Below are 15,204 nucleotides of genomic sequence, written 5' to 3'. Positions count from 1 at the left end.
CTCTAGCTTCCTAGAATTTCCTTATCTTCTGCTTACGTTAATTAAACCTCTTCTACCTGGCTATGAAGCTACTCTAATACATAAATATCTGTAAGTCAAGGTGACTCAAAAGTAAGAATAACATTTTTTGACTGTTATTTACAATGGTTAGCTTTAATTTTTGCTATTGATAACAATCTGTTTTATTAAATAATCAGTTTTTATTTTAAGTTTTTCAAAAACATATTTAAAGGCTTTGAGAAAACAGGGTCCTAGCCATACAAAACATTAAAGATCTTCCAACCTTGGCTTAATCCATCCTAAAACAAAATAATCATCAAGAATATTTTTTTTAAATTATATGTTGTTTGTGATCTAGATGCAATTACAGAGATACATGCAATATTTGATTACTGTGGAGTTATGTAATTTACTCAGCTGCTTTGGAAGATAGATGTTTTAACTTATATCCCCTGTCTAAAAGTTTCTTTTTATTTTGTCCCTTTGTCTGCAATTTTTAGAATTATAAGCTTTGCTACTTATGGAAAGATGTTGTTCTTGTTAAATTCTTCAGATTTCTATATGATGTGTTTAAACAATGATTATTCCTAAAGGCAAAGGTTTTTAACATTTAAGATATGTCCCCACTTCTCCAATATCATCTTAATGTTTTAGATGTTCCTTTTCTTTTTGATAAAGTTTATTTCATTTTTTTTGTTAGTAATTTTTAATATTAATAATCTATTATTGTCCTATTTCGTTAAAATTCTAAATGGTTCATCTTTAAGTTTATGTTTAAAATGACTAAGCTACATTTTCTTGACTAAGACAGGCCATTGATAATAAAGATTTTTCTTTGGAAAATATTATATTGTGAAGCAACAGTAGATACTAATTTTAAATATTATGGTTGAGATAGATTTATATCTGTTAAACTTTACTTTTAAGATTATTAGTGTGTACATAAGTGCATTAACATAATTTATCGTCCTTGATAAGTTAAAAAATATTGATGCTAATAAACAGCACACACAAGAGATAAAAAATTAAGAATATTCTAGTTAGTTGTAATGAAGCCATTCAAGATGGCTACAATGTATTTCATTATTCTGCTATGTACTTTAGTAGCAGGTAAAAGTTCTAATCATTAAAACACTAAAGGGGAGGGGGACAAACTCCCTTTTTCTGAAGTGTTTTAAGTGTAATGTAATTGAGTGGTTTTATTTTTAAATAGACATTTTTAAATTTTATATAATTGGGTCCATATTTTTATTTAGCAATATGTGTCTTTTGGTAATTTTTTTAATAAAAAAAACTTTTTAAAGCAATGAATTATTTCCTACTCCCTTCAGAGAATGTTAGTTATTAGAAAATTATTTTAAAATTTTGTATCATTTCAATCTATTTCAAATCTGTAAAAAAAAAATAAGAATGATATGGTGTTAAATAAATGATCAATAGTGTTTGTGTTACTGAAAATTTATTTTAATTCAGATAGCATTATTTCATTGTATGATATAATTTAAAGAAAGGCGCACATCAGTTGCTATATTTTGAATTTAAATATTGGTTTTGATACAGCATATACGTTTACTTCAACATATGTCTCTTATTATGACTAGAACTGCACATTTTTATAAATAACTATTTGTTAAATTATGCATTTTTGGGGTAGGGTTTATTAATTTTTACATGGGAGGAAGGGATAATTACCACCATAAAATTTATTGGACGGAAGATAAGGTGGCAAACACTGACATACTTATGAAAAAAGAAAAAATACATCTTACTTTTAAAAACTAAGGGCTTTGGAATTTTTGTTATAAAGATTTTTTAGGGGGCGGGGGAAGAGTAATACAACCTTTTTCTAAATTAGATTATTTTAATTAGAATAATTTTAAAATCAAGTATGGAGTAGAATTATATTCTTTATAATCTAAACTCTTTATATATAAAAATATCAATATAATTTTAGGTTCAGACTACTGTGTTGAACCCTCAGATGCTGACTGCAAAGATGTTGTGGACATTGGAGGTCATCATATCTACAACAGATGGCCATGTAAGAGTTATAAATTAGTTATAAAAGTTTTAAACTAAGGAGGACCTTTCCTATAATGGTCATTAAACTCTCAATTACCTATAAAACGGTTTCTTGTAAAGGAGAACCATAATTGTCATTTTTTAAGGCAATATTTTTTTTAAATTATCTTCAATTGTCAGTTATCTACCTATATATATAATGTTATTTGCAAATTCACAGCCACTTTAAACAATCTTGGGAAATTTTAATTCAAATTTGATTGGTTGGTTTATTTATAATCATAGGGAATCACTTTACATTTGTTGTCCTATCCCTCAAGATCCTTGAATAATTACTCAAAATTGGCAAATATTGACAGTTGCTTAATCATTCAAGATCTAATATTTGAACTATTAAATGATTTATAATTTGTATTTAAAGGGACTGTGAACGTAAATTTTTCTCATCTTAATATCAAATCTTAACATTATCTCAATCATAATATCTCACAGATAGAGCAAAACACGCTTTGTTTGCTTAAAAAACTGCTTTTTCCGACGATTTTTATAAGGTACGGGGAAAGGAAGAAATTTTCCGTATTATATAAAATGTGCATTAAATTGCTTTTTTCTCCCATTATAGCTAAAATTAAACACATAGTTCTAGATTTTTCCTAACAGTTAAGCTGACTTTTAACATAATCCTTGCTTTAATCCAATGTATAGTTACTTAGAAATTGATAAAATAAGCAATATTTTTTTATTGAAAACCAAATACAATAACAAAGCCAGAAACAGGTTTTTTATTAGTATCCAATTAACTTTAAATGGCCCATCTCTCGCCCATCTTTAATTACAAATTTGTAAATAATAAAGACGCAATATTTCTTTATAAACAGTCTGATAAAAGTGTAAACTAATTCTCCAAAGTGGGTTATTTATTGTTCAACACAATAAAAAAGGATATTATTATTTCATATAACCTATGAGATTCAACCCTTTGTAGACAGTGAGGTATTTTTTTTGTCAATAATACGAATTTAAAATATGTCTTTATTACCTAATTACTACGTTATAAAAAAACGAATTGGCAATTTTATAGCATAAAATAAATCCTTAACAGTAAGTAAATTGTTTCAACTATATATGACAAGTTAAATATCCCTACAAACATTATAAGAAACAAAAACATTCAGATTTTCCCTGTTTTTTCCTTTTTCCCTCTCAAGATACCATAAAATCAAGGCATTATTTCTGGATATTTTTGTGAATAGGACATTTTTGGTAGATCAGTGTAGTGAAATGTGCTTAGTAAATGTTAAGATTTGATAATCAGATGAGAAATTTTTACGTTCACACTCCCTTTAAAAGGTGATTGTCGGAAGCGCTGGTGGTGTGAGGATGGAAAACTACAGACTGACAGCTGCGATAGATATGGAAAAGACTTTGGTAATTACATTTTAATTAAAGACGTTTCTAAGTAGAACTGAGTTGTTGTTAATATTTATCTATAAAAACAAAGTAGAATGCTGTCTGATTGAACATCTGTTAGTTTGTTTTAAGTTCAAGATCTTGGTAACTGCTAATCTGATTTAGTTCTAATCTTAATAAATTTAACCCCTTACAGTCGGGCCCCTTGCCGCACCTTAATCAGTCGGGGAGGGGGCGTTCAACGCCCCCCCCCCCATGTTATCTCAGTTCCTATTAGAGCTAGAGGGCTAAAATTTTTTGTGTAAGTCCCCTGTGTTATGATGAATTTCCGACCTGAAGTAAGTCAAGGTCAATTTTCGCTTCCTTCACCCTTTTATTTAACAACCTTTGTTTTTAGGTCCTTTTTTACTTAAAAATTTCAAATGGCTGTAATTTTTATTTTTGAAGCTAGAATAAAATTTTTTTTGCAGAAAATGTTAATCTTTATGTAAATTTTATATTTCAAATATCAAAATATAAATTTCAGCAACCGCAGCTGTACTTGGCAGCTGCCAGCCGCTGCAGTCGGCGGGAAAACGGCGGCGGATCTTTATGAAATTTTAATGTAATCTTAACGTTATGTAGACATGTAAGAAAAGCTCAAGTTTAAAATTTGAAGTCTCTAAGTCAAAAAATGCGGCCACAGGAGCCATTTAAAGATTTCTTGAGACCTGGAGGATCAGGACCTGCAGGATCATACCTGGAACCTGAAATTGACTTGAAAACCTGTATTTAATATAAGGATGTACTACTAGAGGATATTTTAGTATTTTGGTAAGATAAAATGCTTTTTTTAAGTCAAAAAAATATTTTTGCTCTTTACCTGGATGACCCTGCCAGGTTTGCTGGCACTGTGCCCGCCAGGATGGAGATATTCAAAAAATTCCAACTCTCGGTTATGTGTCATATCCAAACTTAAAAAGTCACGCAGTTTGAGCTCTTTATCTTTCACACACAGAAAATGAGATAGAAAAAACCGGATGGGGGGGCGTTCAACGCCCCCCCCCCCCTCGATCGTTAAGGGTTAATGTTCCTGCAGTGGTTTTGAAATATTTTCTTTAAGGATGGGACACCCTCACCCCCTAAAACAAAAAATGTCCCCCAATTTTTTTAATTAAAAACAAATAAGGGTAGTTCCCCTAAAACACCATTTGATAGCATTTAACTAAGATAAATTGCATCAGAGAGTAACTTTAATTAGATGATTTTTTTAAATTGTTTTTGGCTTAAAAAACGATTCTATATAATTATACCCTTCTACTGTAATAGATTAAAATAGGAAGTCTAAATCTATAATAAGGGTTTCTAAATCAGGATATGGCAGGGGAGGGAAAGTAAGGTAATTTTCTTTCTGGGGGGGAGGGAAGGGGTACTTGACTTCTCAACTGGAAAGTGAGTAAGAGTAAAAGTTAATTAATGACTAATAGATTATTCATTAAAGTAAATAAATAGAGGGGGCATAAGATAAAACCTGTCCCAATTTTGTATTTGGTCTTTGAAATCAGTTTATAGCTTCGGAAATATAAACACAGCAGGGTCCCTACCAAAGAACAAAAAAAAAATTTGTTAGCAGATGAAAAGGGTTTCTGCTATTTGGTTCAGGTAGCTGTCTTGATTATTTATCTATTCTTATAATCAAGACATAATTTATTGCTTATGCAATTGATAGATAGATATAATAATAGATATAATTTTTACATAATTATATTCAAACTCTTAAATAAGATAAATTTTTGTAGATTTGTTTAATATAATATTATTATTTATTAGTACAATCTTTCAACATAAAAGCTGCAATGTTGTTGCTGGGCTTACATTATCATCATTAAATACTATTTTTCATTATTTTTATATATTTCTACAATTTTTTTTAACCCCAATATTGAACATTTACTGAGGGTAAAACAGCTAATATTCTGTAACCCTAAGCCTGTTTGTATAGTCCTATTTATTTCAAATATTGCATAATAAGTTCTGTATGAATAACCAGCACTCTTAAAATTGAGATTCTCTGTAAGAATACCCAAAAAGTATGAACATAATTTAAATACAATGAATTTTTACTGTTCTGACAAAATATTATATATATGTATCCTATTAGCTAGAATTTTAATTATTGATAATCAAATAATAGGAACTTTACAATTATAGACCTGAGAACAGACATACTTATGATAAAGTAAAAGGATGTTTGTTTGTTTGTCTGTTTTTACCAAAATATCTTGCAAACTGCAGAACAAATCAGGCTCTCCTTAACAGGGTAGCTTTTTATAAGTCCTTGGAAGGTTTATGACTATTTTAAGGGAGGGTACCACAACCCTCCTTTACAAAAAAGTTACCCTTCAAAATAAAATGAAAAATAAATAAATAATGGGATTTGGAGGGGGGGGGGGTTATATTTTATTTTTTTTCAAATCTGGTTTTTTTAAATTAGGATTCATCTCACCTCTCTTCAAGTGCCCCTAGAGGTGAAACCGCTAGTATAATAATAAAGGAACCCCTTTGCTTTAAAAAAATAAGTATCTTATTCAAATGTAATCCCTATCATTCACTAACACAAATATCAAACTCTCCCTACACATTTGTAACAGGTTACAATCAGAGCATTTAGATGCAATAATAGACATAAATAGAAATAAAATCATTTATAAGACTCTATACGTCCTAGTTATTATTTACATTTGAAAAATTAAATATGTTATGTTTTTTAATTAGATGTGCATCTTAGTGGAACATGTGTGAATGTAGCTGACATTCCCTGGGATATCTGTAAAACAGGTAAAATATTTACTTTCACCAAAGAATAAGGACATTGGACCCTAAAGTTTTATAAACATATTTTCTTATTAGAAATTTTGTAGCCTTAATAATTCTTGATTGGATAATACTGGGTAGCATTTTAAAAACGTTTCTACTACTCATGTTAATGAACAAAAGGGGTACTTAACTTGATTATAATTAGGGGTGTATATTAATTTATCATTTATTGTCTTATCCCTTAAGATCCCTGAAATTTAATCTTCTAATTCTTATTTGGCATCAATTTGCATCAAGTTAGATAAAATTCAAAGTGGGTAGTGTATAAAACGTTAGTTTGTACTTTTTACTCATTTTTTTGAAAAGTATTAAAATAAATTTTTAAAATAATAATTCCTAGTGCAACAAAGTATAATTTATAAGTGAAGCATTAATATAATCAAAACGTAAAATATAAGTTTACCCTTAAATAGAATCCTGTATTTAAGCTATATTACAAATTCAGAGGCAGTTTAGTTTAAAATTATGAATGTTAGTTTGTCTACCGTCTGATTTTATAGCGTGTTTTCATCCTTGTTAAATGATATACTTGTTTTATGAACTTAATGTTTTGAAATTTTCTTAAACTTAGTATTTTATAACTAGCATTCATTGAGAGTCAAATTTTTTAGAATTCAATATTCAATCACTAAATTAACATTAATTTTAAAGCTTTTCTATAATTAGGGTTGGTCCATCTATAACTTCTAGCACTTTTCAGGCATGTTAGAACTTTCCTATCAATTTCAAACTTGATAATGATTCCTATAACAGTTAGTTACGAATTAGAAAGCATAGCAACACTATAATTGCTACCAGAAAGTCTGTAATTCCATTTAAAACATACTGATTTTTAACCTTTTAACAATATTTTTTGTATGATATAAGGGGGGGTTTTTTAATGCAACAATCTCGTAATCAGTGAGCAAATGGCACTTAGAATTCGAATTTCCATCTGAAATTGTGCATGAGTAATCCTTGGTAGGTCTATTTTCCCTAAATCGAACAAAAAGTTGGAAAAGTAACAGCTAACGGCTGGCAGCTCAGCAGTTTTGCCATTTTTTGGATATCTATAGTACAAATTATTCAAGAAACCTATCTTCACCTTATTCTGGTTGCCACTACAAAACGCTATCAAACGGTTCTAGACGGTAGTTGTTGGTACTAGAAGTTTCAAAAATGGTTATTGCTATTATTTAACATGAATTAAAACAAAAATTTGTTTTAAATAGTTGATTCCTATGTAATTGATGATGAATTTACCCTAAAAATAGGCAAAAAACGGCTGAACGGCTCAGCCGCCAGCCGTTTCTTTTCCAACTTTTAGTTCGATTTAGGGAAAATAGACCTACCAAGGATTACTCATGCCAAAGTTTAGATCGAAATTCGAATTCCAAGTGCCATTTGCTCACTGATTACGAGATGGTTTAATTAAAAAACCCCCCTTATTAAAATAGATATGTTAGAATTAACCTATTAATTCCTAATTTTGCATGATGATTCCAATGACAGCTAGGTACAAATTGGATACAAAATTGTTAGATTTTTAGATTTTTGTACTTAGCTTTGAGAGATGGTATCATCATTGTTTATTTATAAAGTGAATTCCGATATCATTATATATTCTATGTTTTGTATTATTCTTGATTCAGGAAGTAGATACAGTCAAATTATATATTCATGTGTTTAGATGGAAATTGTGATTTACCCACCAATGGAAACTGCACAACATTTCAAGATGGATATTCTGATTACTTTCCCCTTCCATGTGAGTTTATTTAGTTTTACAGTTTAATCTTTAACTTTCTGTTTTTTTTCCTTGTTGTTAGGCAGCATCTTATAATATAAAGTAGTAGTATACAGTTTGTATAGAGCTTAAGATCTCAGGAATTGCTCTAAAGGAAAGTTTTATAAATGTCTTGGTATAGTTATAAGTTGCATTTTTTCCCTCCAACACATTTTTTTGTGGCTAAGGGCGAAGCAACTTTTATAAAAACAAAGGAAACATTATTTGTCTTTTTTATATGCAAAGCTACTCTATAATATTTATATAAACCAGAAGATCCCCCTAATATGTTGACCAGTGATTTTCAAAAATTCTTTAGATGTGACATTGGACGGTTTAAGGATATTTTTCAGAAACAAAAACGCTGAGTGTACTTTTCCTATATAAGGATAAGATCAAAGTAGTAAGGTTTTGAGTCAGTCAGATGATCGCATTAATGGCTATTTATGAGTCATGATATTAGAGAAGCATCATGTATGTATATATTAGGGTGTTTTTAAGCAATTTTCATACCCATCGTAGAGCCATTTGAGTATGTAGTCTGAACTTTTAATCAAAAAAATCCTCCATTTTTTAAAAGTGGAGTAAGAATAACTTATCCTACTATACACCTTCCCCTATAGATGCAGTGTATAGGGCAAATTTACTAGTATATCATAAAGTAAAATACATTGTCCTTTAATATATGAGTAAAAATGTGTTATAAATGCCTGATTATTTTTCTGATCATCCATAGTTTATTTTCCAATACAAAGCTTTATGAAATACAACTTTACAATGAAAGTTCCGGCTACAAAAAAAAACAATAGACTGACAAAAACATCACAAGACACAGTTTAGTTTTAGCAAGTAAAATAACAACAATACTTTTAACAGTCTCCTCTACATAAAAGTCTTTGCTATGTACTAAGCATCTAGGGTCTCTCTGTATCCAAGTGTAGAAAAAACTGTAGTACATACAAATTTTCTCGCATTGTATTATAAATAGCATTTTGCAGATATAAAATGTACAATTATTAGATTAAAACCTTTTTTTTTAACACGAGATGCTAAAGTCACAGGCTAAAAAACTGGTTTTAATCTTATGATTGTACATTGTTATATTTGTAGATAACTGTATAATATAATACAAGGCTAGCTATAAGCCTAGTTCACAAAAGACAAAGGTCGACCTCTGGAAATTTTAGGTCTACATAAAGAAGTTATAGGTTGACTGATTCTATAAAGGCATGTGTTAGTTGTACTTGTTTAGGTTGACCTACAGAATATATCTGTCGACCTCTTCAAGTTGTTTGTGAACTGGGCAATAGTTTTTTTCGTATGGATGTGAACTGGTTCTAATCCACTGGATCGGTTTTCAATGTAGCCTGAGAAAAAACCTTATTATTATTTCAAATAATAGAATAATGCAAAATAATGAGAAAATCTATGTTCCAATGCTAAGAACCTGCTATTCATATTTAGGTAATTGTCGTGGTGTATGGTGGTGTGATGTTGGTGAAGCCATAAGAAGTAAGTTATTATTTTTAAATCTAATCTTTTCCACTTTGTACCAATCTTAATACATCACTTCCCTACTAGATTCAACAAAATCAAATTATTATTTTAGTTACATAAATTATATAATATTAATTATCTTTATACATTAGTAGCACAGCAATAATATGAAAAAAAACACAAAGAATAGTAAAATTTAATACAGAATTATCAAACATTAGTAGTTTATGTAACAAATATGGAAAGGACAATATGCCCTGATTAAGTGTACATGTCTGTGTGTGAATTTATGCATTTAATAATCTATAATGTCAAAGTGCGTGTATTTTTGTGTGTATGGTAGTGCCTGTGTGCGTGTGTGTGTGTGTGTGTGTGTGTATGGTAGTGCGTTTGTGTGTGTGTGAGGTAGTGCCTGTGTGTGTGTGTGTGTGTGTGGTTGTGCGTGTAAGTTGTGCTTGCAATTTTTCATTCTGTCTATAACAGGAGTAAAGTAAATATTAAAATAGTATCAAACATTATAATATAATTCTCACAATTTCCAATAACATGCAAGATACATAAATATTAAATAATGAATCTAAATTATTTTTGGTAATGCTTGACCAAAGATTGTTATCTGATCTGCATTTCTATGTTTATATGGACAAGCCATTCTTAGTTTTAGTCATATTATTCTACTATTTTATATATAAGATATAAATTTTGATAATATGTGATTTAAAAGAATAAATTTGAATATTGCATACCTAATTATGAATATTATTAGTTGATGATTATTGTTCTGAAGGAAAAGGTAACATTTTAAATTCTATTTAGATTATATTACACTTTTAAGCTTGATAGTGAATGTAAACAATCATAAAAGCAAAGCTAACCAAATTAATTGAAATTAATTATGGCATATACTTTTAGATTCTTCTATTAAAAAACCTTATCCATACATCATACCTTATTTGTATTAGCATTGTAGTCAGACAGACATAGTAGTCTAAGAATGATCTACACAATGATCAATACCAAGCATATTTCACTATCCTATTATATGAAGTAGTAAGCTTTTTTTTATCTGTAGCAAAGGATCTTGCTAACCACTGAGCCAACATGGACCTCCTTTACATTGAAGCTTCTTATAGGTTCTAGGATGGTTTTAGGTTATTTTTTTAAAAATATCTATCTGCCATATTTTTTTGAATATATAGCCCCTAGATGCTAGGGGCATATTAGATAACTAGCCTAAAGCTCACGTTGTTCGCTGGTCTGTAATGCTCTTGAGAATATTAAATATCCGTACTGGAAATGTAGAAGGCTAATGCAATTATTAAGATATGACGAAGCAGCCTCAGATGGTTTTGAGCTATTTTTTCTAGCCTGTTTCTGCCCCTTTTAATTGAGAGCCCCTGGATGTTAGGTACACATCCGCTAGTTTAAAATATTCTTATGCATTTAGAATAGAAAGAGATAAATATATTAACTTACACATAAAGATTACTTCAAGTTCAACTACTTACGTTAGAATTTCTGTCCGGCTGATTTTAGTTATTTATTATATAATAAAAGCCTTTGATACTATGAACGTATTAACATTCTGCCTTAGCGTTTTCTTGTTTTAAAAAAAAACCTCTCTCTAACTTGCTTTTTCTTCCATTTTCTTTTGATTTCTTAATTTAATCTTTAAATACGTATTTATAATAAAGCCATTTTCATTCTTTCAAAAATGCAATTTAAATTACGGAATTTATTTTCCAATATATATTTTTTTATAACCGTCAGGAAAGGGTTAAAATGTTTTTAATTTTTGTTTCAAAATTTGGACACATTAGGGAGGGGCGCTAGAATCAACTCATTTTAAAACTAAGTTTTCTTAAATTTACTATATTATGAATTTAAATTTTCTGTTTTAAGAATAGTAATAAAATACTTTAATATTATGTAAATAGCAAGATGAAATAAAAAAAAATAATTTATTCTTAATAAAGTAAAATATTGGGTTTTATTGTTCTGGGCAATGAGAGTTTATTATGGATTATTGGAGCACTATGAGTTTTAAACATTTATTCCTTGGAAAACTTGAGCTCGTTTATAGACATTTATTTCCTATATAGATCTGACATGGATCTTGAAGCAATAAAGCAGGCCCTTTTGTAAATGTTAAAAATTGGAAAAATCTATTAAATAAAAGTAATCGCAAATATACTTAGTAAATAAGTAAATAAAGACAGATGGAACAAAATGAGGTATTGAGAAAATTTTCTTGCCAAAAACTACCCTATATCCCCAGCTGATTGCCTGTAGATACACTAATAAAACTTAAACATTTAATGTTGCTTTAAGTGCCTGGTTATTACAACCCCCTCCCCACAATTATTATTAAATAAGTTCTACCCTTTTTCGTTTTTCCAATCTATTTTAAAATAAGAAGGGGAGGGGGGGAACTATAAAACAATACTGCACTAATTTGTCATTTGTTGGCACAAGGAGCTAGAGGCTTGGATTAATGATTATTATGATTATATGTGTATACAATTTAATTTCTCTAGATAAGATTTATTCAATATACATAAATCAAATTACAGTTAGGAGGTTGAAACAGTTTTTATAAAAGCAGAACTATAATTTATGATTTGAACTTTGGCATTTCACCTCTTTATAAAAAATATCTTTTTGGCCAAAATATTTTTTTAAATTCTAAACGTTCAATAGAGACTAAACTTGAATCATTTCAACCACCTAACTGTCAGATCTGTCATGGATATAACTTTTGAATGTTCATTAAAATGAATACTATTAAGTTTTGTTTTGAAATGTGTACCATTATTAATTTTTGTTTAGCCTTTGTACCAAACACACATTGGACATGTTATAGTGACATGGATTCTTCATATTGCAAGGTAAAAAAAATTTAAGAAAGAAACATCAAAAAAAGAATACACAATTTCTAATGGTAAATTATGGAAAGAAAGGTCAAAAACTGAAAATTGTTTTATTGTAAAACATTAGCTGATCAATTTACAAAGAAGGAAACAATCCTTATAATAAATGATAGGATGTTTGTAAGCCTGACAGTACTGAAAGATCTCTCTAAAGTCTGAAACCACTTCTCATAGGTCCTGGGAAGGTTTACAACTATTTTAGGGGAGGATACCACAACACTCGCCCTAAAGAATATTTTTTAGATATTGCTGCAGTGTGGTGCTAGAGTTATAGAAACTTGAATAAAAACAGCTGGACTTAAAAAGACAAATTATTTCTCAAATTAGATATTTGAAATAAAAGAAAACATTGAAAGTACCGCTAGTTTCCCTTAAAGTTCCTGGCTTGCATAAAACCACCAACCAACCTTTTATTAAATAAAATTGTAATTCAACTGTTTTTCATTTTTGGTCAGGTTTTATTCAATAAAGGGTAGACTATCAGGGGAAAGGTACTGCACCTAAAGACACTGCAAAAAAAATTCCTTGTTTAAAAAAAGGTAGAAGGGATTTAAAGTACTTGCAAAGCTTTTTGAGGGAAAGCACCTAGTAACACAAGCATAATAAGTATATACACAAACATACAAAAATCTGATACATATATACACAAACAATTAAGAAGACATACACACCATAAGATGTAAACAACTAAGAAGGACCATTTCAAAGGATGGATTTATCTATCTTTATTGCAAAAATTTCTTAGTAATGATTACAAATTACATTAATACTTTTCAAAGGATTAAAAATTGTGGGTGCCTTTATTCCCCATGGCCCATAATCAAAATCATTTACTTAATCTTAAAATTTTTTTAATAAACCTTTTACAATTCTGTAGAGAGTCTGGTTTGTTGTGTATTTCTTAAAATTTCAATCACATCTCATTTTGGGTCATAGCTTCAATAAGACTTAGATAATTGGTAGGGTAAAGTATTAAATAAATTGTTCCTTTCTATTCTAGAAACCCTTGAAACCCTGGTAACAACTTTTTCTCCAAACATCAACAACTACCGCAACTTCTACAATAACAACTACTTCTCCAACAACAACCACTACTGTTTTTCTCTTTAACCCATTAGTGCCGAGCGCCACTTTTATGGGCCGATCGAGCTGTAAGTTTCAGGGAAGCTTTATAATGGTCAAAACGGAATTCGTATTTTTTTGTTTTGCTCTAGTGGCGTGCACAGGAAAGTTGCAAAAAAACCCGGTTCGGTTTGGCCATAAATACCAACCAGGCATTAACACCCGTTTTTGGTGCTTTCCCCCAGTTTTAAAACCCGGTTGACCTGTATAAACCCGGTTATTTTGACCAAAAATCGAAAAAATGTAATTTTTGAACGCCAAAAGTGAGATGAACACTTTTTAGAACTTTGATACGATCCGTAATTGAAAACTACACAACCTCATGTAATCTAAAGAGCTACAAGTATAATACGAAGCGATTTATTTCAAATTTAGTGTTTCGGCTATAGGTGCCGCCGTTTTCGGGTAAAAAAACCCGTTGCTCGAAGTTTTAAAAGACACACACTACAAAAAAAGAACATATAAAATTTGGGTGTTACATATCAGAAAACGAGCATAAAACTATTGGGTGACACCTATAGAGATTACTAGGGTTATTAGGGTGGCTCAAACCCTTACTAATGACGTAAACTGTTATTTTTATTGGTTGAAAAGTTAAAACCGGGTAATAAAAACCGAAACCGAGCCGGGTTTTAAAATTTTCGGGTATTTATGGCCAAGCCGAACCGGGTCATAATAGGGCGTAAAAAAACGATAAAAAAATCATATAAAAAATTATAATTTGAATAAAACGAATTCACAAATAGATGTACTTGTCAATAAACATTAGATTTCACAAAAAAAATCAGCGACTTTACTATGAAAACAAAAAAGTTAGAGAGGTATTTTGAATTTTCATGATTTTCAAATTTTGTTGAGCTATACCAGCAAACGGAAGTAAGCTAAACTGCCTGCTCCAGGGGGAAATGAAAGTCAGGGTAGTAGAGGGGGGATTCATTCTGAGAATGATGCAATTATGAAGCCGGAAACCGGTTTTTTTTCCATTTTTCGGAACCGGGTTTTGATGCCCGGTTCGGCACTAATGGGTTAATTATGTTGATGATAATTAGTGATTTGGGTTATAATTATAATTATTTTCTTTTTTTGTGACTTAGACTGAAAAGGAATTTGAGATTGCCTTATGCCACAATTAATTTCTCTAAATTTTGTGAATTAATTGTTCTTCGTAATATAATATCTTTTTTCAAAATATAACAATTTGCATTCTAAAGTTTTTTTTATGATTTTATATATGTTTTCAGCTTGGTTACTTTATATCCTGTAGTATGTCTTTGAAATTAATTTTGAGTTGTGTTGGCTAAGACAATTTTTTCTTAAATAGCTTAGCTGGAAGTGCAAAATTTTTATCCTTGCTTTCAATAATTCATTATAGTTTGGTCAGAATTTTTTACTCAACATTTGTGCTACATGGTCTTTACATTGACATATTTGTCAGAGCATTAAAACTAGTTACTCCACTATTGCTTGTAGCACTGCTATATATATATGTGTTTATTTGTAAGAACATAGAGAGTTCTGTTATAAGAATTGATAATTAACTCCACGATTATTTGTAGCACCATTACAATATATCAACATTTGTGCTACATGGTCTTTACATTG

At 29.8% G+C, this 15,204-nt stretch overlaps 1 protein-coding gene across 5 annotated transcripts; it reads left to right on the top strand.

The window, feature by feature from the left end:
- The first annotated feature begins 1,033 nt into the window (after positions 1-1,033).
- On the top strand, positions 1,034-14,830 carry LOC145333348 (uncharacterized). 5 transcript variants are annotated; one of them, XM_080178468.1, is made up of 10 exons: positions 1,034-1,110; positions 1,955-2,041; positions 3,373-3,450; positions 6,187-6,249; positions 7,958-8,035; positions 9,518-9,565; positions 10,317-10,343; positions 12,380-12,438; positions 13,481-13,590; positions 14,633-14,796. In XM_080178468.1, exons 1-9 carry the CDS (start codon positions 1,050-1,052, stop codon positions 13,499-13,501), a joined length of 522 nt encoding a protein of 173 aa, XP_080034594.1. In that variant the 5' UTR covers positions 1,034-1,049; the 3' UTR covers positions 13,502-13,590; positions 14,633-14,796. The 5 variants fall into 5 exon arrangements, with proteins under 5 accessions (XP_080034594.1, XP_080034616.1, XP_080034601.1 ...); XM_080178490.1 differs by lacking the exon at positions 6,187-6,249 and having other exon boundaries at positions 14,633-14,812; XM_080178475.1 differs by lacking the exon at positions 10,317-10,343 and having other exon boundaries at positions 14,633-14,804.
- Positions 14,831-15,204: the final 374 nt, after the last annotated feature.

The sequence above is a fragment of the Acartia tonsa genome, chromosome 2 (assembly GCF_053477335.1).
Source record: "Acartia tonsa isolate MP-2025a chromosome 2, ASM5347733v1, whole genome shotgun sequence".
NCBI lineage: Eukaryota > Metazoa > Arthropoda > Copepoda > Calanoida > Acartiidae > Acartia > Acartia tonsa.
The sequence above is the reverse complement of the archived record's forward strand: the minus strand, read 5'-3'. Positions and strand labels throughout refer to the sequence as shown.